The sequence below is a fragment of the Branchiostoma lanceolatum genome, chromosome 5, assembly GCF_035083965.1.
Source record: "Branchiostoma lanceolatum isolate klBraLanc5 chromosome 5, klBraLanc5.hap2, whole genome shotgun sequence".
Lineage (NCBI taxonomy): Eukaryota > Metazoa > Chordata > Leptocardii > Amphioxiformes > Branchiostomatidae > Branchiostoma > Branchiostoma lanceolatum.
In genome coordinates, this window is record NC_089726.1 from 10,089,163 (window position 1) to 10,117,126 (window position 27,964).

Sequence of the window (27,964 nt, forward strand, 5' to 3'; positions counted from 1 at the left end):
GTGGTGAAGGCAAGACAGTGAACATCTCTAAAGGCCAGAAGTGCACATTTCTTATTAACCCCATTCACCCAGATATGTAAACGGCTACAACTCCCAAACAATTTCATTTGAAGAAACAAAAGCCAACATTTTGTCAGAGTGCCTCAGAGAAAGTAGGGTCTTCTAAAATGCAAAAATTCACAGTATTCTTGCTTGTCCAAACACTCTTTTAGATTTTTTTCTGTCTACATGTGTTAAGTAGTAATTAGCATGTGCTAAAACCACATCATAACATCATATAAATAGTGTCACCTACCACTGTGAACTTGAGTGATTGCACCTCTAACATGTTTGACTATTTTGGGTACATCTTGGCCAGGCACCAAAACCTGTACATGGTGATCTTCCATGTATGCTATAACTCTTTGAAATGTCTCAAAGGAGTGAAAACACTCAGCAAATTGACTGTCAGTTTCATTCTACTCGGAGCAGCACAATCTACATGTCACTAGTAACAACAATAATGTTGGAAAGAGCAGGCTCACGATGACTGTGATGTTTCATTTTAATCTATTTGTTAGTCTCAAAGGACAATTGATATACTTTATAGTATTACTTTGATACAGTAAAAAATATAATGTATTTCTGACAATTCGACAGTGTTGCGATCAATACCTACTGGTGGTATTAAAGGATGTCAATTTTGTTTAAGGAACAAATTTCAGGAATTACCTTGATAAAAACATTGCACAACAAATGTTTTACCTTAACTACAGGTCAAGTATCAATTAATCATAGCTTGGTCATTTAGATACCGTGCATCTTATAATACATTAAGTAAGCTTACCTTAAGTGACAAAAATACAGCTAATATTTGTTATAAAACTACTGGAATGTTCTGTACATCTGCCTGTCATCTTGTGATTTCCTGCATGACTGCCTGTGCCACCTGTAGAAGGGCTGATGTGGCAGGAGACTGGGGATGAGACTGGAAGATGCTGCTGCCTTCCTCACAACACTGTACCAGGTGCTGTAATAAGACAACACATGTAAGAACACTGTACCAGGTACTGTAAATATAACAAGACAGGGTCACAATAGCGACATTACAACTTTTGTCTCATCATTATAGACGGTATTTTCAGTAGGTGATTATCAATTAAGAATTATCTTTTCTCTATACTTAGTATTCTACTATTTTTGTATCATAAAAAGTTGATAACTGTTATGTCTTCATTAAGACAGAAACTTGCGGTCATAATTTCTCACATACCGGTAAACCACATGTAAGCATGTATAAGTGGTTCTACATGCATAAATGCATGTAAGGCCAGCCAGACTAGCAGACGCTAATCATCAGCCCCTGTACAAATGTGCCTCCTGTCTGTACAAACAAGGACAGTTTTATTTGGATTGGGGTTTGGCCTTGGTTAGAAATACCTCACTTAGACCTTTGGTTGTCATTAACTGTTGCGTAGGACTACAGAAAGGATACTGGATACTGCAACATACAACATCACTGCTTGCCAAGGGGTGGGATGAGTGAAAAAATGATTTTCTTCACCTGTTTACTAATAGGAATGTGACTTTAATCAAGCCCCAATTTCCAGCAATTTGACAATATCTATAGATAAACAAAGGTTGGGAGCTATGACTTGTTACCACAACATCAAGCAAGCATTATGATGACTGCACAAAGTTGTCCACATGACATCCTATAACTCCCGGTACCCTTACATCATGTACAAATCATCTACAGCATGTTGATGATGGATCCCCCAACCCTTACACAACATGCATAGCACATCCCAGCGGGCTCTCTTAATCCCTCAAATTTGTCTGACAAATCTGGATCTATCCGGCTCAGTGTTGAGCACCACCTCCTGGTCACCAGTTGTTGGGAAACCTGTACATCAGTAGGTCCTGACATACATGTAAGGCCATACTGACTTGATTATATGGATGACATCCGCACACACATCAACTTTTGTAGTTTCCAACAAAGAAAAGATTGCAATGATACATAACTGTAAATGGTACAAAGCTGCAAAATGAGCAAATTATTATTGGGTATACCGGTAGGCCGTCTACTCTCTCTTCACAGCCAGGGGCTGAATTGCGAGGAGCGCACAATTGGCGGGGCTAGATCACATTCACAAGGGTCTGGAGCGGCTGCCATTCAGCGCTAACTCAGGTGACCTCAACACGACCATTGCCCCATGTGCGACCATAGGACTGTAGGTATGCCATATCTTACAAAAGAATATCAGAAAGGAGATACTAATAAGCAAAGTCTTCCAAAGACAAAGAAAACATGTGAAAGAACAAACTGAAAAATCTACATTGCCAACATGTATGGACAGTACATCAGCAGACTGTGACTCCACAGATAACCAAGATAGATGTGGCTAGTTAGGAGAGTGAAGAGGTGTCACCTGGAGCAGGCCTTCTCAGGACATCTCCAGGTGGAAACTATAACGTACCACCCAAGGGAGATGTCTGGAATCTGAGAGTCATCACAGTGAAATCCTTTTTCCCATTACAATAGACTCTTTGAGATAAGCCTAATTAAATAGCCACAGATATTCTCTCTTTGTGGTTGGCAAAATTTGTTGAGCTTGGATAATCAAATTACTCACAAATTTGTTTATATACATAGATTATTTGAAGGCCAAATTCTGATTCAATTGGAAAATCTAAAATACAATGTACATGATTAATTGAATTCTTAATGACTAAAGATCACATTATTTAGCGCATACCAATAGCACTGAATTCCTTAACCAGAGGAAAGATATTTATTGGGCATACACATACTACATTAATCACTCTGGAAGCAACCAGGCAAATCTTCCCCTGCCATTCTTATTTTGTGATTGGATTCAGAGGAAAAATTGATTTTAAACATAATGACTTTTCAAGTCTTTTACTGTACATGTCTGGTTTGGCAAAAAAAATTAGTTGATCTCTGAGGTTACAAAGGTCAGAAGAGATGGGCTTAATGGAGACTGACAGGAGAGGCTGTTAATCCCCTGCAGGTGTCATGCGATTAGCTGGACAAGCTGATGATTGACAGGAGATAAGGACAGTTGGAGGAGACAGGTGGACGGCACAGGACACAGTCCAGGGATGACCAGAAATGATCGGTATGGGAGGATGTACAAGTCAGTACCAGCCAAAGTGAATAGAGAAGATCCTATAAGATGCCATAGTTTCAGAATTGCATTTGAACAGTCTATTCCATTCACATTGTACTGCCACACCAATAGTACAAATGTTGTAGATTTCTTTTCTATAGGATGGCAGTTTAAAGCCAGTACATACCGTTAACCACAATTCAACATATATCCTCATGTAGAAGTACTACCAGTCGTCTCAAATCATGTGATCTTTCACACATACATACCTGGTCGATGGGTATTCTACCCAGAAACGGGACACTGTACTCTATAGCTAGCCTCTCTCCAGCACCAGAGGAAAAGATGTCCGTCCTTTCCTGCAAAATAACAGCACGATATGTAAAATTGAGTTAGATGTCCATAATGTCCTTGACCTTCGACAATCGGTACACAGAATGATTTTACATAATTGAAACTGAAGGGTGAGACTCCAAAACCAATGAAATATTATAACTATCTCCCGTCACCTTTGACTCGAAAAGACACAAGGAATCTAGAAAATCCAATTAAATCTACTGTCACATATCTAAGACTATAACAGTTAATATGAATGTTAAGACTGAAATCCAGATAACATGTTAAAGTGGGAAGCTTGCCCTTTCAACTGACAAGTTGAATGTTACAATATCAGTAAAAAGTGAAGACAATTAAGTCTTGCAAATACCAAAGGCCACTGCAACTATCAATTGGTGTTAGTACGCTGTCCTCCGTGCTTGACAAATAAAGATAAATACATGTATGGCCATTAAGAAAGGTTGAACAACAGCCTAACCAATCAACTTTATTTCGAAACAAGTGTACAGTCCGTATCATTAACATTATTTACTGTAATTCTAGATTTGATAACGGAACTTTAATTTTAGCAACTTTCATGGTCACTATTTAACCATTAGAATTTCATAACCGTAAATATTTGATCACTCACACCTGCTGAGACTAGAAATTTGTTCCCACCATTAGAATTAAATTCCGTTTCCCCAAACCACTAAAATCACCGACTGCAATGTCAAATGGATTTACTGTTACCTGACAACATGGACAGACATATCCACTCATGTTCTCCACGATGCCGATCACACGCACACCAATCTTCCTGCAGAAGTTCAGCTCCTTCCTGATGGTTGCTATGGCAACCTCCTGGGGCGTGGTCACAATGACGGCCCCATCGGGGTTGGTGCTTTTCATGGCCTTGACGACGGTCAGGTGTTCATCACTTGTGCCAGGTGGAGTGTCTGAGGAAGAGAGGGTAAAAGTTTCAGACAATCATTCATTCATTCATTAAAAAAAAATAAAATAAACCTCTGATCTCTCATTTCATCTCATCTATCCCTTAGTCTAACTTTTCACCATTGGGGCACCACAGAGAACCAGGCAACCAGTTTTCTCCACCATTCTCGGTTTTCTGTTTTTCTTAGTATTTCAGTTAGTGCCATGCCTATCCATTCTGCGAAATAGAAATACATGTAGTTACTCAGTACTCGAAGTGGTAAGGTTTCAAAGCAAAAGGATGCTGCAATTTGAAATGAAGTTGTTAGGGGTAAAACATTACACTGATCCAAGTAACCCAGTGTTTGTGCTGTGTGCATCAAGGTTGGTCAAAGTTGGTCTTTGTGCATCTGAGTGGTATCACAAAAAGACAGTCTGTCTTGAAAATAGATTTGTTTTTACTTCAACGAAGCAAACTGGATAAGGCAATTAAGCATGACTTTTAACTTAGAAAGAATGCCTGTGAAACACCTGTTTGTCCTGAATGCTTTAAATTAGCAGTGAGAAGATAGGATTCCCAATGATATGTCAGACTGAGTGTGTTTACATTGCAGATGTACCAAACATTGACCTGGCACTAAATCTGGGTTGCCCCACTAACCAAAACTCTTATCCAGGATTGCCCCAAAAAGATAGGCTATGTCCGAAAATCCAAGGTTATATTTGGTTACTTAAGGATTAGATTACTATCAAATAAACATACGCTCCTTCCTAAGTAATACCAAGTGACAATGATGGAGTCCTAGTGTTGGATGTAAACATGAAATGTAATGCAATGCAGAAGTCTTTTCAAACTACATGTAATTACTTTTTCTGAACCATCAGAGTACACAGACAGCCATTAGGTCTGTTTCAGTTTCCACTGTTTTGTAATAAACAGTAAATTTTAATCTGAACTTTTTTTTTGCTGAATCATGTACATATAGATTATAATGCAGCACTGGCAGGTATACAGAAATACTGTTGTTGCAAAAACAATGACTGTTATATGCATAGTGAGGGTTGTGTAGGATGACATCTATACTGTTGGGTACACTTTTTGGTGGACAAAGGTATGTTTGATAGAAATCTCAACTGGAATCCTAACATACCAAGTCAGCACTTTTTCACAGTTCACTTGTGAGAAAACTGTGCTGTGTTACAGATGAAGGGACCATGAAGGGTTAGGTATAACATGACACAGAGGTTTTCAAATTGTCTACCTTAAGTTTGTTTATACTTAGACAGATAGACTGTATGGATATGGTTGTTGTTGTTTTGCCTGTTTGGTAAACAGAATCCAAATGCAATTTGATTGAATGGGAAGAAGGTAAAAAAAATTGTATCTCACCACAGATGAGAACATCCAGACGTCCCCAGTATGTGTCTTTGAGAAATCTTTTGATCAGGGCTGGAAGTGAGGAAAACAGGGGTATTGTAAATGTCACAGTAGACACAAGTACATGAAAATTTGCACATTGTCAATATAACAAAGTATGTTCCTGAGTAATAACAATAAATGTGAAACGAATACTTTATGAACTAAGACTAAACTTAATATGACCAACATAAGATTGAGAAGAAATTGGGACTTACCAATTTTTTTTACCAAGTACACAGATGAACCTTCATGCTAATATATATTTTCTAAGTAAAACAAACCTTGACCTCATAATCTCCAAGCAGATGTTAGGAGGGAAATCCTGAAGTTATCTGATTGGTCCAGTTTTTATGCAGTCCTTTACCATGAATGTCAGAAAAACCCGGTCTGTCAGAAAATTTCATGAATTTCACCCCCGATGTCTGCTTGGAGATTATGAGGGACCATCTGCAGACATCTGTGTAGTAACAAAGCCTCGCACGTCCCAACATGTGGCATCTGGAATGGGAGACATTTCTGGAAGAATTCCACTGCAGATATCTTCCAGAAACCTGAATAACCTGAAGAAAGTTCATAAATCCCTAGCTTAAATATTTCTGCTGAGCAGTATCTATCATAATCACAATTGAAGAAACTATAAAGTACAGACCTGTTTTCCTTGGTCCTCTCCATATGACTGCATTGTCAGACTGTTCCAACAGTGACCCTACAGACATGACCTTTACATCATGATGGGGGGATCTGTAAAAAAACATTTCATTTATCTCATTAGAAAAAGAATTTGATCTTACATTTCAAACAATTCCAATAATTTCCAACATTGCAGAATCTTTACAGGGCTGCCTTTGGTATGATACAAACATACAAAGCAATAGAGTGGATTCATTTTGAAATTCCAAACAACTATAACCTATGACACAAATTGTCATCAATCCACTAAACAGGCATACATTTAGTCCATACCTGAAACGTCAAATGTTCTTGTCAGCACCAAATAACGTTTTCCTTCACAGCTGAGACATATCCAATACCCTTCAAGAACCTGCCCCTACTTAAGAAGAGCCACAGTTACCACCTGTCTTAAACTAATCACAGGCAGTATCTGAGCCCACCACATGTGAAGATTACTTATCAAAACCCTTGTGTAAGATAATCCAAGGGATTAGGCATGGCATTTAAGACAAGAAACAGAAAGTGTGTCCAGAGTGGGCATCAGAAAGGAGTGAAGAAAAAACAATGCATATATATGGATAAATAGCACACTTCCAAGAGAAAAAACATTTTGAAGAAAATAAGTAGCAGATGTTATTTTTGATAGCATTTATACACACATACATTGCACCTAACTAGTAGTACTCATATTTTACATGTCAGAATATAACATAATATCTATATTCATACTAATCATAGTTCTGTACTTGCTCATCAAAGTCTCTTTCCTTCGATTTTTCCCTACCCTTTGCACTCCCACCTTGCTGGAGTTGGGAGGCATATAAACAACATGTCATGATTTGACCAGTCCTGTCATATGTAATAACCTGCACTATGTATTCATATGATTTAAAACAGATGTTAAAGTAATGAACAAGCTCAAAGCCAAGGGTGTTGACCTCGTGAGGTCAGGATATTCCTCATGTCGGGTTGTTTTATGCTTTAAGCCCTCTATCTAGTGCTTGCAGGGCTGGTGCACTTCTGGAATAGCTGAATGTGAGTCTGTGTGATTGTCATTAGGAATGTGAACACACAAGAAGGAAGCGAAAGGGAGAGAAAGACTTGCCAGGCAAAACAGAACTGCTTAACATGTACTAATTTTGTGCAAAGTTGAATCAACTTTATAATATAGAGTTTGATGTATGCATTACTCCCAACAGGGCATGATTACATGTATGTGGTCCCAAATTTTAAGATTATCTAAACACTCCATTAGAAAGTGGTTTAACATTATCTTTAATCACACTTCTTTGCGCTTCTTAAGTCATGACTAACATAGACTTCTGCCTTTAATTGTTTTATCTGAATCCCTTGGCCTGCTTACCAACTAAACCGCTCTAAGGACTTCCACAGTACATGTACATCCTGGGGATCAAGGTTTGTTTTTAAGTATTAGGACTGTTTTTGGACGCAGTGGCTACATGCACTCTCAGTACCGGAAACCACAAGATGTACAGCTTTAAATCTGACAGTAATCACTGTCTCAATTAAACTGTTATTTCCAGTATGTATACAGACCTGTTTTCAATCCCTAAAATGCATTCTGGATCAGAGGTTTCTTACTACATATACTCAGTGTAAAACACAACAGTTAATATCATAAAACATACAAACGTTGATGCATGAATGAGAGGGGCAACTTCTATGCATTAAGATAACTAACTGCAAGGGAGTCAGGTTCAATTCTGGAGAGAAGAAATTTGAGGCTCTACTAGTACTGTAGCAGAGTTTTCTGGCAGGCTTGGCAAGTGTTCTCTATACAGCTAATCTCTTGAATCTGTAGACTTCAGGTAGGGCCAATGTTTAGACCAGGAGAACCAGTGACTGTTGGACAGAGTCCAGTAGGGGAGACCCTAACATCCTGTACCACCAGCAGGGGATCCGTGGAGTTACTAAGGTTAGTCCTGGAGGTATCCAGGATCTGTGGAGAGTCTGGAAACTTAATATGTAATACAATGTATGTAGATGTTTAGAGTGAACTTGGCTTTCTGACCTTCAGTTATCAGCACCCATTAGAATTCATGGCAGGTCTGGACTTGAGGATCTGTGGCACTTCTGAAGTTTTGATTAAATACTTTTCTCACAAGATTCAGACCATTGGCTGATCCTGGATGTTTGTCTTTGATGGGCCTGAAATATAATGTCCTTGGTACAACCTACATGATTAACCCTCTCCTTGCTGCTTATTCCAATAATCAATACAAATTTGGTGCCAAAGGGCTGCCATAGCAGGAAAAGGTTTAAACAGTTAGAGTGGGAGTGCAGCCAATCAGTTACAGTAATGTAAAATGACAGTAAGTGTCCAGGCTCTTACATCAGAGGTTTCCACCCCCACTGTGAGTTGATGACCTCCCTCCCCTCTACTGCCAGCAGTTTGGGGATGCTGGGTCCACAGATATCGAGGTCCACCACTCCTACCTGCACAACAATGGAGAAACATTGTCAGGATCTATTTAATCAGCGATGATGATCCAATATATGTCTTTTCAGAATTAGTGAGGAATAAGGAACAAAATTTTGACCGCCTCTGTAGGTCTTTTGATAGGAAAAAATGCAACATAGGAGCCTAAGATGTAGGAGGCATCACCTAATTTACCCCCTTTAAGTAAATTGGGTCACCAGCAGTAGTGTATCATCTTAGGTTATAGTTGAAACTGAAACACAGCTGTACATGTGGAGTACAGCTCCAGGTCTGCGGAACACTTTCCCCAGGTCCAACTTGCTCAGCTGTTTATTAACTGTTAACAGCTACAAGTAAGTTTACTCAGGGAGAAATTCTATCATGGAATTATCAAACCTGAACAGCTTAATTCACCATGAAGTAGCTCAAACCTGTCGCAATCCCTTTTGTGACCTTCATCTAACACAAAACCACTGACAACAGTTTTACAAATCTGATGATAGAAAACTTTGATGGTCAAATAGACTCTGATGATTCCAACACAAAAGAAGTTGTACATGTGGTTTGAGAATGAAGAAAACTTCATGAAATAAACCAGGATTATATTTCAACACACTACTGACTTATGGTATGAAAAGATGATAATTCTTAATCCATTTTCTTGTCTTTTTTTGCCATCACTTAGTAGTTCAAGCGTTTTTGGAACCTTTTCAGCAGCACCATGTCAGCATGTTCAACTTTCTTGTATCCAAACTAAACAAAACATCCTCTAATCCAAAACACTCCCGTCTCCTGGGCCCTGGCACAGTTCTTTCTCTCAACAAGTCAGCTGTTGACCAAGAGAGTCTGAGATGTTAAGAAGGTCAGGGTTTTCTTCATATATACCAGTTTTTGTTTCCATAGTTTAAACATGATGACAGAGAGAGGAGGCCGGTGGGTAACATTATGGAGTAATTGTTACACATCTGTAGTTAGTTGACCTGATTCTCAGACTAATCTCAGTAGTACGGGACTTATTACAGTATACACATACCCGGACTAGGCACACCACACTGCAAGCAAAGTGCCACATAAAAGTTGCGCATATTGAAAGTTATGTCTGATCTTTACAATACATTGAGACCATTTGGACTAAATGTACAGAAGACAATTGCAGCTTTTCTCCAGTACCTTTTCTGATCTGCCAATGTTTTGGTAGTCAAAGGTCTGCTACCTTTATCATGTATTAGCTGTTTATATGCAGTAGAAAAATACCAGAGGTTAAGAAATATCTAACTCCTCCATGCCTGCTATTGTGAGTGTGTATACCTACACTGTACAGGTACAAATGCACATCTACCACTACCAGTGCAGTTCAACTTACCTTTTGCGACAATTCTGCCAGTGCTATACTTAAACAGGCTGCCACGCTGGACTTCCCAACACCTGTGTGGATACATGTATGTGAAAATTCAATGAGTGAAACTTTCACACTAATTTGTAACTTTTTAGTAAACTATGATACCATATCATTGCAATTTTGGTGAAAAAAGATCTTATGACCATTGATCAATGACACATCAGTCCAACAATCACAGGGCAACAATAACCACTGACTATAGCTTTACAAATCTAAGGATCTCAGGATCAAGTCTGTACATCATTACCTCCTTTCCCTGAGAGAATGAGAATCTTGTGTTTGATGGCTTTCATCCTGGTGTCCAGGACTTCCTGGTCTGGATCCCGCCCACCTGGAAACACATCAGGTGTGGTAATCATAAACAGGTAAGTCTAGCAGCTGTAACATTTAATACAACATACACAGCTCAAGTCTTAGATGGTGTGCAAAGCCATATTGGATGTCCTCCTACCTCAAACTTGTAGCAGATGTACAAATGTACATGAAATGCACACATAACATGTGGAAAGGCATCTATAGCGTGTAGCAGACTTAATCAAACTTTCCCCTATTATTTGATGTGTATCTTTAGTGGTTAATAACAGAATTTGCTTACAGCACCTGTACATGTACTCACCTTGCTGCCTGCAGAGTGCCTGTCCTGGGCAACCTTCACACATTCTAGCCTTCCCTGCCAACTCCTATAGGAACAATGAACAGCAGAGAGAGTTGCAGGCGTTCTTAGGTTGTATACCAGACATCAACCCATCAAAAGACTATCAAAAGATGGAGAGCATTTCGCTTCAGAGTTTCATTTTATATAAAAAAAGTCTCAAATATAACACTGTCTGGTCATCAGGCACACCTGCTAGTAATCTGTCATATGGTGGACTGGTAGTAATAATAATAAGACTGGTATCAACAATTGCCTATTCCTTATAAAATCTAATTCACAGCCCTTACTTTCTATCTGCTTCCCACAAATTAAATTTCATTGCACTTGTAATCCCTTCATTCACACAGAACATCAATACAATCTTTAGTTTCCTACCGTTTTAACTCCTCCTTCCAAGTTTTTCAAATCCAGAAAATACTAATATAGTAGTCCTTTACTGTTAGAATGTGCCGCTAGGTGGCGGTCGTGAGTGGTACTAGTTTCTTGTCATGATGCAATACTCCGCTGAGTGGCGCTCGTGAGTGGTGTCAGTTTTCTATTATGACTAACATGTGTTTTGAGTTTTGCAGCTCAAACGACGTCTGTTCACAAAATAATCGCAGTAATTAGAGCCAAAGGGTTTGAATACAGCCTGTATGCACAAGAAATTTCTAATGAACTTCTGAAAACAAAGTAAAAGGTGGCCTTTATACCACTGATATCCACTTCAGCTAAGTGCAAAAATTATAAACTTACGGTCTCTGACGGGCATCCTGTAGCAGTTGCGGATTCTGAACCCTCTGTTTTCTCCATCTCGTTGCAAAATTCAGATTAAACTGTAAAGATTATATACCGCTAGTGCGTAGACCTATATGATTCTGTGAAACTTTTCTGATGGGGTGCATAGACTCGAGCCTGTGCATGAGATAGAAGATAGAGGGTACAAAGGTCACTAGGGATGAACCATTAACACTATTCGAGGTGGCCGCAAAATTGAATTTGCACCCGATGTTTTGACAAACAAACATTTGCAGAATAGATTTGATAAACCTGCAATAAACTTTTATGACTAGATTTATGAATGATTAGATCTAAAACAACATTTGGCCAAAATCTCTACAAAATGACCCCCTTTCTAAATCTACCTGGTTCGTCCCTTTCTCAAGATGGCGGCGTTACGAGTCACCGTACAGAAACTCCTGCAGGTCAGATCGGCAGTTTCTCCCCTTCTCGCCGTGCCAGCGTTATCAAGAGCCTGTCATCATGGCCATCACTTTGAGTACATTAATGTCAGCAAGGCGGGTGAGAAGCAGAACGTCGGAATGATCGAGTTGAACCGCCCGAAGGCGCTGAACGCGCTGTGCGACGGCTTGATGGAGGAGGTAAGTGCGTTATGTCAGTCTGCGGGTAGGGGGCGTGTCACCTTTTGACATGGTGTGGACGCTATAAAGTATAATAGTTTGTGCGAATGGATTTTCCAATGCATTTCACGTCTACGATATTCATAACATGATATCAAAGACATTATTGATGGAAGTTCTCGAGCTGAAGGGGCTGTCCAGTAGTCCGAAAATTCGGATAAATAAAGTGACAAAGCTAGGGGACGTGTCACCTTTTGACCTAGTAAACTATTGACCTGCGTGATAAAGCAAGTTTTCTAGTGTACCTATGAATAAAACCGCAGGTCCCCATGAATGAAATCCCAATCTGATTACAATACAATTACTAAGTATATGGTATCAAAATCAATATCAACATAATTAAATATTTGGTATGCACTTCTGCTGGAATATAACGTTATAAGTTCTACAAGCTCAGTGTTGACTTTCTCTGTCCAGGTCAAGAATGCCCTGATAGACTTTGAAGCTGATAAGGAAGTCGGCTGTATCGTCCTGACCGGATCAGGTCAGAAGGCCTTCGCAGCAGGTGCCGACATCAAGGAGATGTCAGTCCGACAGTTCCAGGAGGTCTTCGGCGGGAACTTCCTTTCCCATTGGTCGCATCTGGCCGACACCACCAAGCCCGTCATCGCTGCCGTGAACGGCTACGCCCTCGGAGGAGGCTGCGAGATTGCCATGATGTGCGACATCATCTACGCCAGCGAGAAGGCGCGGTTTGGGCAGCCCGAGATCGCCCTGGGAACCATCCCGGGGGCGGGGGGCACGCAGAGGCTGACCCGGGCGGTGGGGAAGTCCCTGGCCATGGAGATGGTGCTGACCGGTGACCCCATCACAGCACAGGAGGCACAGGCAGCCGGACTGGTCAGCAAGGTCCTCCCTCCTGACCAACTGGTCAGTGAGGCCGTGAAGACGGCCGAGAAGATCGCCAGTCATTCCAAGCTCGTCGTGGCCATGGCTAAGGAGGCGGTCAACGCCTCGCAAGAGATGACCCTGAGGGAGGGGGTTCGCTTTGAGAAGAGGCTGTTCCACGCTACCTTCGCCACTGATGACAGGAAGGAAGGCATGGCAGCTTTTGTAGAGAAAAGGAAAGCTGAGTTCACAGATAGCTGAAGTAATACAATTATATCCTGGGTAACTTGCTCCTCAAGAAGTGTGTTTGTTGTATCTCTGCTATCACCTATGACATTTATCACTAATAAATGTGCCTAAAGTAAGGAGACCAAAGAAATTGTCTCTATCAAACAGTGTATTAGATGAAAAATGTAATTGAAGGAATACAAGGAATTCTCTTAGCTGTCAAATCTTCTGCCAATAGAGTTCTCTGTATGTCTATGATAACTGTTTAGAGACAATCATGTATTTACCCTGATGATACAACAACAACATAGGTTTCATTTGACCACAGTGTTGCCATGAATATGGTTATAGCAGAGGTTGTAAGTAATGTTAACCATTCTTGACATTACCTGTGGTTGGCTTAAGCTTGTGATGATGAAATAAACTAGACACAGTCTTGGATTGAGTGTATAGACTTGTGTGTCTTTTATTTACTAAGAAGTACTGGCACCATGCCTCCAGTACTAATGTATGATGCATGTTTGAACAATAACATTTCATCATTGAGTTATGTCAACAACTCCCCTTGCAAACTTAATTCAAAATGATAATGTGCCTACCAAAACGAATGTGTGGGAATTGAACCACTTTGCAGCATCAAACAAATTCATAGTCATATATATTGAATGAGGAGATTCAGACAGCAGAAAATTTAAGTTGGGCATTAGGATTTCTGAGTCAGCTATGTTCCAGTGTTGTTAAACAGAATGAGATAAAAACCTCTCTTGTACATTGCAAGGCTGTCCTACCACGCACGCTGAGCGTGGTAGCTGTGGATTGCCACGTAGCGCAGTACCATGAGTGCTAACCCAGTAACGTTGATACTACAAGTTAATGATTAACCAGATGTTCGCTCAATGGCGTCTTGTACCAAGCAATTCCGACAGGGGTCGCTGTTCTACAATGTATAAAGTTACCCCGCCAAAGTTTGGCCTCTTGTTTGAGTGTCACAATAAGGAAATTCAAGAAAATATCATAAACTACGGACAGTCGGTCTCAATCATACGGTAAATATGTATGCCGCACGTCCACGATTCGGTTAACAGCAAAATGACTACATGGGCCCCCGCCTTTTCGGTGGTTTCTTCCATGTCCACTCACAACAACAACTCAAACCGGTTTTCTGCACTCTACTGTTCTGACCCACTTAGTCAAATGTATTGTTTACATAAAAATTTCATTTACAAAACGGTTTTGAATACAAGGTTTTCAGAACTTAACAGAATTGCCGGTATCTAATGTTCAGAGAACAACAGCGACAATCTTGCGGTCCTTTGCGTATCAAGCATTGATACGTGAGTAGTTTCTACGTTATCTTACAATTACATGAACATAACATCGTCATGTTTAATTCTGGAAGTAGAATGTGAACTTGTGATCATGAGAGCGACGAGATCTATTTATTTAGAACGGGTTGTTTTGACTATATATGTGGTTGGACATATATATATATAGTAGACAAGCCATATATCAAACTTGATGTCATAAAAATATAACGGTATACATGTACAACATACTTTTGTGTTAACAAATGCGACATTATATATGTCTTTTATGATACATGTCTTTGCTGAAATGTCTGAAATAAGCTTGTAAGAAAATCGCGTTGGTGCTTCAACGACAATGTCTCTGTTATAGGCTTGTCGAAAAAGTCATGTAGGCGTTTTAACGATCACACCCGTTATGTACTGCAAGTGTGGCCATGGCGGAGACGGAAGTTGTGAGCTGGCGCCAAGACGACAAGGACGTTCCAACCGAGACGAGCAGAGGACTGATCAAGTTCATTGTCTGTATGATAGTGTTTACAGCGGTGTACTTTCTGCAGGCACTGTTGTGGAGGTAACAACATACATTTGTTTTCGTTTATATGCCTGATCTTAAGTCTACAAAAGCTACCAAATTATTTACTTTAATAGTTGAGAATGTCACCAGGATGGCAGGATACAAACTACAAAATTATGTGAAGTGTCGAGGCATAAATTGCAGCCTTTTACCATAACTCACTATGATGAAATGTAACGCCAACACAAAGTTGGTGAATGCGCTGAAATTTGTACAAGCGCCCATCTTTACATTAAGACCACCTGGAAGTTTCGACTAGAAAGTGTGCCCACTTGTTGGTAGGCCCTTAGATTATTTGTCCCTCTAGTCTAATGTAAAGTTTTGTAAATCTTGTCTGGAGTGATCGCTTATCTACTGTGAACATTTCCTCAAATCCCTTGAGTACAGTCACTTTAGACATGTTTGGTTGTAGAGGCATTGTAAGAAAAGTGGGTGGCTATTAAGTATGTCACGATAATTATCTATTGTGATAGGAATCTATCCTTTCCTCCAACACAATGCAGCACAGATTTACTCGATGTTCGGTTCAGCCGACCTTATGCGAAACCGGGTTTCATTGTATTCGAGAAAACGTTTAGATTGTCCACTGATACGAATTAAGGCTTTTCGTGCACATCCTTTATCCCTACGATCAGGGACTCTTTACAACCTATGCCACAAGCCCCGCTGAACCGGGTGGACAACAGAGACGCACTCAGAATGCAGCCCGCTGAAACACCTTCACGGCCAACCATACACATTGGATCACTGGCACCGGATGCAGCATGGCAATCTAGACCTGAAGCCATGGCGAAAGTGAGGTTAGCACAGTTTTCATCGTATTTTGTATTACTGCCATTAGCGGTGTTTTAAGATCAGTCCTTAGCCATTTCTGTCCTAGATACCTTTCGAAAATGGATGGACGTTATATATGAATAGTTGATTGGAGTCAAATTATCAAACCCAGTTATACTCAACGGTAATAACGGGTAAACGAACAAATTGAAATACATTAAAATTGCAGCTATAACTGTCATACTTTCCCATATTTTTTCATATCTTTTTTATATATCTTTCAGAAATACTACAAAGAAGCTGCACCCTGATGTTCATCTCGTGAAGGCTAAGATGAAAAACTTGGCCCGACACAAAAATATCAGATGCGAAGGAAACGAAACAAGCGTTTCCAACGTCCACTGCCAGACAGACCACAGCACCAGCATTGGTCACTACAACACGTGTGCTGTCGTTGGCAATAGCGGCATCCTTCTTGGCAGTCGCTGTGGTACCGAGATTGATTCCAAGGATTACGTCATAAGGATTGATATACCCGTCGTTAGAGGATACGAAAAAGACGTTGGTCGACGAACCAGTATGACGATCTTCAACCTCAGCACGCCCAAACGGATTAAGAGGTCTTCACGTTTGAAAAACAGAAGCCAGGATGTGTACGAGAGTCGCCTGAGGGACATACGTGGCACTACCCTGGTAACGGATAAAGTATCAAGACCTGGAATCAAAAGAGTGGGGAAAAAGTATCATCTCTATTTTAACTTGTACTCTGCCAGGGGAATTTTGAACGGAGGCATCAATCCGTAAGTGTTGGTTTTTGAAGATGTTTAACTGCTTAACAATGAAACATGTCAATGAACGTTTTGAAATGCCAATTCTCCAGTATTCTACTACTTGCTAGTTTGCCAGTAGTTGATATGCATACTGCATGTGATACCAGTTGCCACTCTATACCGTATGATACTAGTAGCATAAGATATGATATACTCCATATGACCAGGAAATACGGAATATAAGCCGCGACCATCACTAACATCATTCTCCAGTCACCAGTTCTGCATGCCCGTCGGATGTAACATAAGCTAACGTTAGATATGCAAAGGTTAGGTGTGATAGGTCGTTCGGCGTAATATAACAAGCTGCTGTCGCGCCGCGTTCCTGCGAAGCTGGTGTGTTGCGCCGAAGGGCGGTTATACCGGCTATATATAGATTCAGATACAGATAGGCAAAACTTGTCCTCATCTCTTTTCTATCTCTCTCACCGCCAGCCTTGCGTCGAGATTAGCGGGCAGGAAAATGGGAGGAGGGAGTGCTACCACGGGCCTGGTGACCGTTCTGATGATTACAACGTTCTGTGACCACCCTTACTTGTACGGCTTCTTCCCATTCCAAAAAGATGCAAAGAATACATCTATCCCCTATCACTACTACCCGGGAGACTATATCAAACCTATTGAACAGAATGCCGGCGGCCATCACCACATGGCGCGAGAATACGACTTCTTTAGGGATCTCCATAAGCAGGGTGTGCTGAAGCTACAAGTCGGTCCATGCGGGGAGAAGTAAACACGATTATGGCACGCTGATTTGGTCACATCATGTACGTGTATGTCTTGCAAATGTGCTCCAGATATGCTTTACTGGCAAATCTATCCTGCAAAAAGAAATTAAAGTTGCGTTGCTTCTCTTCTTCTTAAGGGAAGAAGATTTCAGGAAATTATACCGAAACTATGAAGATCAGCTTGAATTATCAACGTCAACATGTCACGGCAATTGTCGATAATAGACAATAGCAACTGCACAGATATCAATCACTTTATTGCACCACGGTATAACATTATATCTAAGAAGTGGCATCATCGTCTGTAAGTTATCTTTCAAACTGTTGAAACAACTCGACGCTAGGTCCGTATGACCTTTACAGTAAATGGAAACCTGAATGTAAATCATGAAAACGTTGTCGCAAGATCAACAAATCACCTATAGAATCAAACAGTTACTAAAGCCCATTCCACTAGGCGGCAATCGCGCTGCGATCTCGCTGCGACCTAAATTGGCTTGGTGTCATCCTTGACGTCATAATACGAATAGCATACATAACGTAAAAGTGTGCCTGAAAAGAAAAGAAAACACACATGTAAAAAACGTAAAAGGATCCTTTTTTTAAAATCTATGAAATTCGTTAGGTACTCTGTCAAATCTTAAGTCGAGGGGCGGTCGCAGCGAGGTCGCCGCTCTAGTGGAATGGGGGCGGTTGTTACAGTGGAACTTCTCTTTGGAGACAAGCATAAGAAGCACTAAAACAACACCTTGTGAAAGTACTTACCCTAAGTTCAATGTCAAAAATTATTCTGCACCACATAGCCACAAGGGAATACTTGATAACTATGCAAAGAAAACATGTACAGGCTGTTATCCAGCTCGAACGACGAGTACAGATCCCGGAAGTAAACAAACCTTACATTTGACCCAGATTTCGGCTGTATTCATCCGCTCAGGGCAGGCCTGACCAAACTACTCACATATGTGACTCATATGTTCTTACGCCAACTAATCTGGTGAACTCAACAAATTCTGACCAGAATAGGAAAGCTTAGACCCTACCTGTTCTTTCTAAAGAAAAAAGTCTCCAGATTGGGCCAAAATTTTCAAGTAAAATAAAGGTTTTCAAGGATTTTAAGTTGGCACTACAAAGCTCCGCCGTGCATGTCCACTGTAACGTCTACCCTAGACGTACATGTACTGTAGCTTGTCCTATGACGCCAGAAGCAGAGCCCCAGGGCATGTGCGATGCATGCGGGTGTACCTAAGAAGCGTGACGATGTTATCTGTCATGTAAAGCCAGTGTCACCAGCAGGAAAAAATTTTCCCGACGAGTCTGTGTGAGCTCTAAAGAACATGCTCGACAGCAGAACAGTTCCGGTGTCCTCTCATCACTGCAAAATTTCCGTGTGGATCGTAATGTGTCGTCCACGGTCCGGTTAACAGCAAAATTAAATACAGTCAAACCTGCCCAAGGCGACCACCCGGTGGACCGAGCAAAAACGGTCACGATGGACAGGTGGTTGCCATGAAGAGGATTCCACTCATATTTTTCCAGGTCGAGGTTTTCAAATACAGTACGTAAATGGATGGAAAATTAGTATGTGAATTTAGACAGCATGACCCCCACCAGGTTCAATTCTCATTGACAGAAAGATCCTACAAAAATTACATTTTCCGTTATCGTTGTAATTATTGTATACCGCTACGTCGTGCACAAATTTTCGTCATAATTTTGAGTACAAAACAATGGTTGCCTCGATGATCTCGCAGCGCCTTCCCGCATGTCCCGTATTCACACGTTACATTAAATAGTACACACACACACACACACGCGCACATCATCGAAGTTTTAAGGCCTAAGACAAATCCCTAGAAAACACCTGCTGGCCCCAGCCTTTTTTGGGAGGCCGACCGCTGGATAAAAGGGTCAAAAAGTTTTCGATCTGACTGAAGGTGAAACAGAACGGTGTGATTTCGTCGCGCCGCCAAGCTCTGTGCGACTGCATCGAAAGGTATGACTGAGTCAATGCAGCAGAATGCACAGCGTCCAATTAAGGTTTGTGAGATTCATGGAAATAAAAAGAAAATAAGAATATTAATTTTCATCAATAACTAGAGTATTCATAAATGTTCATACACAAAAGCATCGTGTTTGAGAAAGGTCAGCGGTACGCCAAATCCGGGCCGCGCCAAATCCAAGATGGCGTCGGGACCAAGGAACAACATTTCTCGCCCGATGTTTTGCCCGCCGCGAAGTCATTTTTCGGCGGAATTTAGTAAGACACAGACACATTTTTGTTGAAAATACAAGAAATAGATAATAATTTCTGTGAAATTTGACTTTTTGACGCCATGCACTACGTATTCGTTTTGAAAATTGAGTTTAAACCGAACTGAGTTTTTCGGTCAACTATAGGCAAGGAGGTTGCGATAGGCACAACAACATCACAAACATTTGTCTTTACAATTTGTTTATGTAGGGGGAACGTTTTATTAAAACACTTCATGGAGGAATCGATGCTATAACATTGCTATTCCATATGTTTTTGTCTTTATTTTTGTCCTTCAAAGTCATTTCCGTGAAATCCGACAGCAAAATGATCCGATGTCACCACACTCTTGAAAATTAGGCGGTCGCCAAGGGCAGGGATTGTGCTCTGTGCGGTCCCAATTCGTGGCGGTCGCGGCCGCGTTGGACAGGTGGTCGCCTTGGGCAGGCAGCTTAATGATTGTGCCTATGGGGAAAATTTCGGGACCGAGAAAAAGCGGTCGCCATGGCCAGGTGGTCGCGTTGAAAAGGTGGTCGCCTAGGCAGGTTTGACTGTAACTGCATGTCACTTGCACCCCCGTGTTTGCGGTGGTTTCTTCCATGCCGACTCATTAGACACAGAAACATATCTAGCCGGTTTTGCCTTTACTGTGGTCCCACTGACACGTTCACAACTGAACAAAACATGTACTTGGCGTTTTCAGTCCGGCTTCGGTGTTCAGAGCTTAAAGTAAGCTGAATTGCTGATATCTTAACGTTCTCAGAGCTACTGCCACATTATTCAAGTTGTTTGCGTCTTAGGCTTTAAAACGTGAGTAGTTTCGACATTGTTTTCCGTAAACACAACATTCTTAAATCTCATAATTTTATCCAGTACTAGTTGGAGAGTTTGAATCGTCTTTATATATTTATGTCCTGGATATCTAACCTTCATTAACGTAACACCATTGTGACGTTTAATTCCGGGCGTAGAGTATGAGCTCATGAGAAAAAAAAGATATCTATTTTTAGAACGGTTAGTTTTTTTAAGATTATGGACTGATAACCAACATTTGTCAGACTCGACTATAACGTTACAACGTGACACGAATCTATATAAATATCCAATACAAACAAGTAGAATAGACGTCGGTATATCATATACAGTTTATCAACATGTGATTGCAAATATGACAAGTCCGACTTTATACAGACCTACATGAAATAACTGTACATTTATTCATCATAAGGCGACAAAACAAAATGGTAACAGCCTATAGTGTACTATTAAACCTGGGTGGGACACTTCGATGGCATGATTATAGACAATGACGTCATGTGTCCTTTACCCTCTCAATTACGGAAAGGCGATAAGTGAAAGATTGATCGCAAATACACATGCTCTCAGACAGACACGCCCTCTAGTCATGCCCTCTCTCCAGTCTCTGCAGAATTCACTGCATATTCGGGAAATGTATACTTTTCCCAAAATGCAAGCGAACCGAACCCACGCCATAGAGAACACAACTTGTAAAGAAAACAAGAGACTTGAGAACTTTCTTTAAAAAATGAAAGCTGGATGACAAAAAAATGGTGAAGCTTGAAAATAGCTTGTCAAAAAATCATGTTGGTGTTTTCTCAACGATAATAACTCACACCGATTAGGTACCACAATTGTGGCCATGGCGGAAACGGAAGTTGTGAGCTGGCGTCAAAACGACAAGGACGTTTCAACCGAGACGAGCAGAGGACTGATCAAGTTCATTGTCTGTACGATAGTGTTTACAGCGGTGTATTTTCTGCAGGCACAGTTGTGGAGGTAACAACATACATTTGTAGGATCGTTGGACGTCTAGTCTTGATGTACGATTTCTAGTACAAAAACTATCGTGTTATTATTATAATAAATTTTGTTGTGAATTTCACCAGGATGGCAGGGTGTAAACGAGAACATTATGATTTATCATAAAATTTTGAGCCGTGTATTGCAGTGTTTTGATTATAAGTCGACGTGAAGAAATCCGTATTTGTGACCATCTTTGCATGCATTAAGACCACCTGGCAATTGTAACAGCCTTTGGATAGTATGTTATATATATAGGGATTTGAAGGCTTTGAATGAAACTAGAGTAGATAAGTGATCACCATACTTCATAGAAAGATGATTATCCATGTTCGAGATAGATCTACCTAGAACAGAAAATGTCGAAATACAACACAGCACAACACAATGCAACACAGATTCAATTTTCGGCTCAGCCATGGGTGAATGCGGGTTTAATTGTATTCGAGCAAACAGTTAGATTGTTATCCACTAATAGTGCACAAGACTTTTCGTGCAAAAACTTGGCCAATGCTTCATCCCTACAATCAGGGGCTCGTTCCGGGCTATGCCACACGTCCCGCTGAACCTACCGTGGAACACGACCGCTCTCCGGACACAGCCCGCTGAAACACTCCCTAGGCCAGCCCAAGCTTCATTAGTGAGCAGGATAACCGGTGCTGCTACACCCCATCGGCCAACCCTACACTTTGGACCCATGGCACCAGAGGCAGCATGGCAATATAGACCTGAAGCCCTGGCAAAAGTGAGGTTCGTACAGTTTTCCTCGTATTTTTCATTTGCGGTCTTTTTCACCAAAAGATCAGTCTGTGAGACAATTCAACATTTTCTGTTATAGGTATCTCGAACATGGATATAAAATATGAGAATTTGATCTTAGTCATATGATGAAACCCAGCTATATTCAGCGATGATAATAAGTAAACAACGTAAACCACATTCAAGTTGAAACTATACCAGAATATCACGTCTTTCTATATATCTTTCAGGAATGCGTCAATGAAACTGCATCCTAGCGTTCATCTCATGAAACGTAAGTTGGCAGTACAAGATAAAACAGTTAGATGTAAAGAAAAGGTTCCCAACGTCCACTGCCGGACAGACCACAGCACTAGTATTGGTCACTACAACACGTGTGCTGTCGTCGGCAATAGCGGCATTCTTCTGGGCAGTCGCTGTGGTGCCGAGATCGACTCCAAGGATTACGTCATAAGAATTGATATACCCGTCGTTAGAGGATACGAAAAGGACGTTGGCCGACGAACCAGTATGACGATCTTCAATCTCAACACACCCAAACGGTTACAGAAGTCTTCACGTTTCAAAAATAGAACCCAGGATGTGTACGAGAGTCGCCTGAGGGACATTGGTGGCACTACCCTGGTAACGGATAAAAAGGCAAGACACAAAATCACAAGTGTGTCAAGAAAGTTCCATCTCCCCTTTTCCTTATACACTGTCAAGGGAAGCTTAAGAAGAGGAACCAGTCCGTAAGTACTTCTCCTGAAGATGTATACTGAATGCATTAATATTGCTTAACAATGAAACATGTCAATCAGCTTTTTGAAATGGCCAGTGTTCCAGTATTCTACTAATTTGGGAAATTGTTATACATACTGCATGTGATACCGGTTGCCGCTCTGTAAACTGTATCTTGTAATATCTATATATAAGTATAAAACTTAACGTATTAAACACTGGATATGGCTAGGAAATACTGTATATGTCGCGACCGTTACAAACACCATTCTCCAGTCACCATTTCACCATTCCCGTTTGATGTAACATAAGCCATACAACATATTCAAACTTGTCCTCATCTCTTTTCCGTCTCTTTCACCGCCAGCCTTGCGTCCAGATTAGCGGGCAGGAAAATGGGTGCAAGTCTTACCACGGGCCTGGTGACCGTTCTGATGATGACAACGTTCTGTGACCACCCTTACTTGTACGGCTTCTTCCCATTCCAAAAAGATGCAAATAATATACCTATCCCCTATCACTACTACCCCGGAGACTATATCAAACCTATTGAACAGAATGCCGGCGGCCATCACCACATGACGAGAGAATATAACTTTATTAGGAATCTCCATATGCAGGGTGTGCTGAAGCTACAAGTCGGTCCATGCGAGGGAAAGTAAACACGTTTATCTGTTATCATGAACTTGCTGCCTTTGGCACCTCATATAAGCGTGTTCCATACATACTTATATCAAAATCAACAGCTAGATTTGTATAACAAACTTTCGTCGCTTCTCTTTTTTTGAAGATCAGAAAAGTTCATGTATCAAGTTACTTCATAATTTGTCAGCTATCTGCTAAACCGATTAAACGACTCTACGATAGATCCGCATTATCTTAAATCGCTATAAATGTGAACCCGAATGTAAATTATCAAAACATTATGTGGAAAAGAATCAACAAATAAACTGTCAAACAAACAGCTACCTTGTCCTATGACGTCAGAAGCTGACCGCCAGGGTATGTCGATGGCTGCATTGTAGAAGCGTTTGATTTCGAGGTAATCTTTCATCTAAAGACGGCGCCACACCGCAGGAAAATAGCTCGCCTGACGAACTCTAAGCAGACATTTTCGGAAGCAGAATATGGCCATGTGTCCACTTGATCCCCGTGCCATTTCAAAGATCGGTCGATATTCGTAGGTCACCGAGCTTTATCCAATGTGATAGGGTGGCGTGACTGGCGTCCAGCATTGAAATCGGAAATTTTGAAATTGGCGGGCTCCAGGCGATTGACAAATTAAATCGAAGGTCGTCGACAACGTGACGCAGGCTTGATCGGTGTAAACTGGTGACGTGTCGACAACTACTGCACAGTCCAAATAAAGGATTCTTCAATCACTTCAAACATTGTTTACTGGCAATAACATAATTACACATATCTCAAAGTCCTTGGAATCTGACAAGAAACAATACGGCATACCAGAGTGTTACGATTTCTCCTTGTTTAAACCTTTGTTTATTCATGAGAGGACCATATCGGCCGGCAGGCCGCTTTTGATTGAGGTCATGGGGGTGGGCGGTGGAGGGTGGTAAGTGTCGGACAAGATATAACAAAGATACAAATTACATGATCTCAAAAAAAGTCCTCAAAAATCAACCATGGATTGATATTTTACACATAAATGGTTTCACAAAAGCACATAACAGGGTGAATTTGGTGTGGTCTTAGCCTAACTAAGGATTTTTGTTACCGATCGTCAGGAGCGGCCTTGACATGCTGATTATACATAATACGACTTAATAATAGGTGTGCACCGCCGAACTAACCGAGCCGGTTTTTACTCGTCACGTTCTGTACACAGCTTCGGCCATTTTGTTTTGGTATGACATCACCCATGCCCGCCTGAGGATATACTGACTGGCCTAGCTGAATATGATACATGTACATGATAAGACTCGTTGTGTTGTAGGGCGTTCAAGTGTCTCTCCTGTCAGCGAAAGGTCAAAGTTTAAGGTAATCCAAAGTGTTAAACCGGTCCACGTACATGTAAGTACTACTTTCTCCATGTTTTCTTATGTGGACATGCATATGGCTCTGACCTATTTCTTCGAATGAAAGACCATTGCTGTTTATATGCACCACCTTAAAAGCAACGGCAAGCTAAAATCACTCTAAGCTACACGTCAAAGAAATAGTGGACAATGTAAGAAATTACACGTTACCTATACGTACAGGCCAGGGCATGACTGGAAATTACTACGGCTATGGCTTACTGACTTTGAAGACAGTGTTTTCATTGATTCTTTGTCACTGATAATAACATTTCATACCTAAGGTACTACAATGGTGACTAGTGTGGGAACCGAGGTCGTGAGCTGGAGTCAAGATGATAGGGACCTGGATTCTTCCTCGAGAGGAGCAGGCAGATGGCCGTCTCCTTTCTTTATTTGCACAACATTGCTTACAGCAACATGCTTTTCGCTGTCGATGTTCTGGGGGTAAATAATCATCATATATATTTGTAAAGTGGCAATACTATGTAGATCAGTTTTAATTTTTCGGTCCATATGTGTTGTTTGTAGATATGAGTATAGTACTGCACTATTTGATATACATGTTTGATTAGCTAGTATCTTCATCATAGAGTGTAATCTACTAGAAACCCATAATTGATTTTTGAGTTGCATAGTTCTTCTATTTGTCAAAAATCTAAACTAGCAAGCTATTCAATGCTTATATGGTACATTTTCTTTCAATCAGAGCAACGTTGGAGGGTGTACCACAATTTCTACCATATGTGATGCGGAACAAAACTGACCTCCATTCCGGTGCGATCCATTTCGGTGCGGTCCATTCCGGTGCGATCCATTCTGTTGCGAGACTTTTCAGGCCCACCCTGGACTTTGGAAACTTGGCACCAGCTTCTAATTGGAAATACAGCGCTGAAGCCTTTACAAAAGTTAGGTCAGTACTTTCACCCACACTTATCTTACAGTATCTCTGATAGAAAAACTTTACAAATCTCATTAACGCATGATCATGTACACCTTCTTATCTTCCACGTAACCTGAAACTGAATTGATATCGAGTGCATCATTGACAACGCCACGCATGAAACGCATGAAAGAATATAGCAATATTGATTGCCGTAGTGCTGCTCAAGAGTTAAGAAACAGGCATGCTACCATAAATGCTTAGGGTACTTTGTACCTGATTCTTTGCGTCCCACTCTTTCTTGCGTCGATATTCAGCTTAGTGAGTGAACAGCCACGTATAACGTGATGACATGTACATATATACTGCCTCGTGAAGCCTGTATTTGTCATGATTTTTTAGATCAAGACACGATATCATACTTTTCATACAATTTGCAGAAATGCTACAATGAGACTACATCCGGACACTCATACAGTGAAACTAAATTTAGGAAAACTGTCGAAACAGGCAACAGGTGAATTCGGTCACTACAACACGTGTGCCGTGGTGGCCAATAGCGGCATCCTTCTCGGAAGTCGCTGTGGTACCGAGATTGACTCCAAGGATTACGTCATACGAATTGATTTGCCTTTGATAAGAGGGTTCGAAAAAGACGTGGGCAGAAGGACTAATATGACTATGCTGAACTCCAGCACACCGAAACGAATCAAGAAGTCTTCTCATTTGAAAAACAGAACCAAAGACGTGTACGAGCGTCGCCTTAGGGATATCGACGGCACTGTGCTCGTGGGAGGTAAAAATTCAAAAAGCAAAATTATGGAGGCAGTGAAATTATACAAACTTTCTTTCTTACTACTTTCATCCAGATCAAGCCAAAAATCGGGACTCAATAAGTAAGTGATTTTCCTATTCATACATTTCATTTAGAATACTCATAAAACGTTTAGCAATTATATACTACATTTGGAAGTCATAATCAACGTAGAAATTTCGGCAATCGAGAGCATCGTACATTGTCATTAACACTTGGTCTTTTTATGCAATATACTAGAAAAGATATCGATTTGATATGTTTTTTTTTCACCACCTAGACTTGCGTCAACCTTAGGGAACAAGAAATTCGGTGGAAATCCTACCACAGGCCTGGTGACCGTTCTGATGATGACAACGTTCTGTGACCACCCTTACTTGTACGGCTTCTTCCCATTCCAAAAAGATGCAAAGAATACACCTATCCCCTACCACTACTACCCGGGAGACTTTATCAAACCTATTGAACAGAATGCCGGCGGCCATCACCACATGGCGCGAGAATACGACTTCTTTAGGGATCTACATAAGCAGGGTGTGCTGAAGATGCAAGTCGGTCCATGCGAGGGAAAATAAACACTTTAATTGCGCACTGATTTGGTCACATCATGTACGTGTATATCTAGCCAATGTGCTCCGTATTTGCTTTACAGCTAAATCTATCTGATAAAGTTTCGTCTAGACGTCTCTTCTCTTTCTTTTGAGGGGAAATAGATTCAATGAAATAATAGAAAGAATTGTGAAGATCAGATTGAATTATCAATGTCACAGAAAATTCTATATTGATGACAATACTAGAGATATTAATTACTAAATTACATCACGGTATAACGTTATATCTGCCAAGCGACGTCGTCGTCTGTAAGTTATCTGTTAAACATATGAAACAACTCGACGATAGGTCCGTATGACCTTACATGATCACTGTGAATGGAAACCTGCATGTACATCATGAAAACGTCGTCGCAGGATTGTTCATTAATGTGAAAAGTAATCAACAAATCAACTATAGAATCAAACAGTTACTAAAGCCCCATTCTGTTCGACGTCAAAATTTTG

General features: G+C 40.8%; 5 protein-coding genes across 6 annotated transcripts; 4 read left to right on the forward strand and 1 right to left on the reverse strand.

Annotated features, from left to right (window-relative positions):
- Positions 1 to 526: 526 nt before the first annotated feature.
- LOC136434974 (cytosolic Fe-S cluster assembly factor NUBP2-like) lies at positions 527 to 12,018 on the reverse strand. The gene is made up of 10 exons (XM_066428113.1): positions 11,686 to 12,018; positions 10,912 to 10,975; positions 10,543 to 10,626; positions 10,260 to 10,321; positions 8,810 to 8,913; positions 6,434 to 6,525; positions 5,755 to 5,814; positions 4,185 to 4,390; positions 3,386 to 3,475; positions 527 to 1,009 (listed from the first exon to the last, which is right to left on the reverse strand). Exons 1-10 carry the CDS (start codon positions 11,740 to 11,742, stop codon positions 893 to 895), a joined length of 936 nt encoding a protein of 311 aa, XP_066284210.1. The 5' UTR covers positions 11,743 to 12,018; the 3' UTR covers positions 527 to 892.
- A 50-nt stretch (positions 12,019 to 12,068) lies between these two features.
- On the forward strand, positions 12,069 to 13,856 carry LOC136434975 (enoyl-CoA hydratase, mitochondrial-like). Its single transcript, XM_066428114.1, has 2 exons — positions 12,069 to 12,311; positions 12,768 to 13,856. Exons 1-2 carry the CDS (start codon positions 12,096 to 12,098, stop codon positions 13,437 to 13,439), a joined length of 888 nt encoding a protein of 295 aa, XP_066284211.1. The 5' UTR covers positions 12,069 to 12,095; the 3' UTR covers positions 13,440 to 13,856.
- Positions 13,857 to 14,574: 718 nt separating this feature from the next.
- On the forward strand, positions 14,575 to 18,364 carry LOC136434973 (alpha-2,8-sialyltransferase 8B-like). 2 transcript variants are annotated; one of them, XM_066428112.1, is made up of 5 exons: positions 14,575 to 14,740; positions 15,084 to 15,284; positions 15,923 to 16,087; positions 16,346 to 16,861; positions 17,327 to 18,364. In XM_066428112.1, the coding sequence occupies exons 2-5, from the start codon at positions 15,148 to 15,150 to the stop codon at positions 17,622 to 17,624; spliced, it is 1,116 nt and encodes a 371-aa protein (XP_066284209.1). In that variant the 5' UTR covers positions 14,575 to 14,740; positions 15,084 to 15,147; the 3' UTR covers positions 17,625 to 18,364. The 2 variants fall into 2 exon arrangements, with proteins under 2 accessions (XP_066284209.1, XP_066284208.1); XM_066428111.1 differs by having other exon boundaries at positions 15,141 to 15,284.
- A 2,173-nt stretch (positions 18,365 to 20,537) lies between these two features.
- LOC136434978 (alpha-2,8-sialyltransferase 8B-like) lies at positions 20,538 to 24,502 on the forward strand. Its single transcript, XM_066428117.1, has 5 exons — positions 20,538 to 20,683; positions 21,517 to 21,670; positions 22,226 to 22,444; positions 22,684 to 23,184; positions 23,541 to 24,502. The coding sequence occupies exons 2-5, from the start codon at positions 21,534 to 21,536 to the stop codon at positions 23,833 to 23,835; spliced, it is 1,152 nt and encodes a 383-aa protein (XP_066284214.1). The 5' UTR covers positions 20,538 to 20,683; positions 21,517 to 21,533; the 3' UTR covers positions 23,836 to 24,502.
- A 560-nt stretch (positions 24,503 to 25,062) lies between these two features.
- Positions 25,063 to 27,588, forward strand: LOC136434980 (alpha-2,8-sialyltransferase 8B-like). Its single transcript, XM_066428118.1, has 5 exons — positions 25,063 to 25,204; positions 25,494 to 25,656; positions 25,919 to 26,122; positions 26,533 to 26,988; positions 27,187 to 27,588. The coding sequence occupies exons 2-5, from the start codon at positions 25,502 to 25,504 to the stop codon at positions 27,479 to 27,481; spliced, it is 1,110 nt and encodes a 369-aa protein (XP_066284215.1). The 5' UTR covers positions 25,063 to 25,204; positions 25,494 to 25,501; the 3' UTR covers positions 27,482 to 27,588.
- The last annotated feature ends 376 nt before the right edge of the window (positions 27,589 to 27,964 follow it).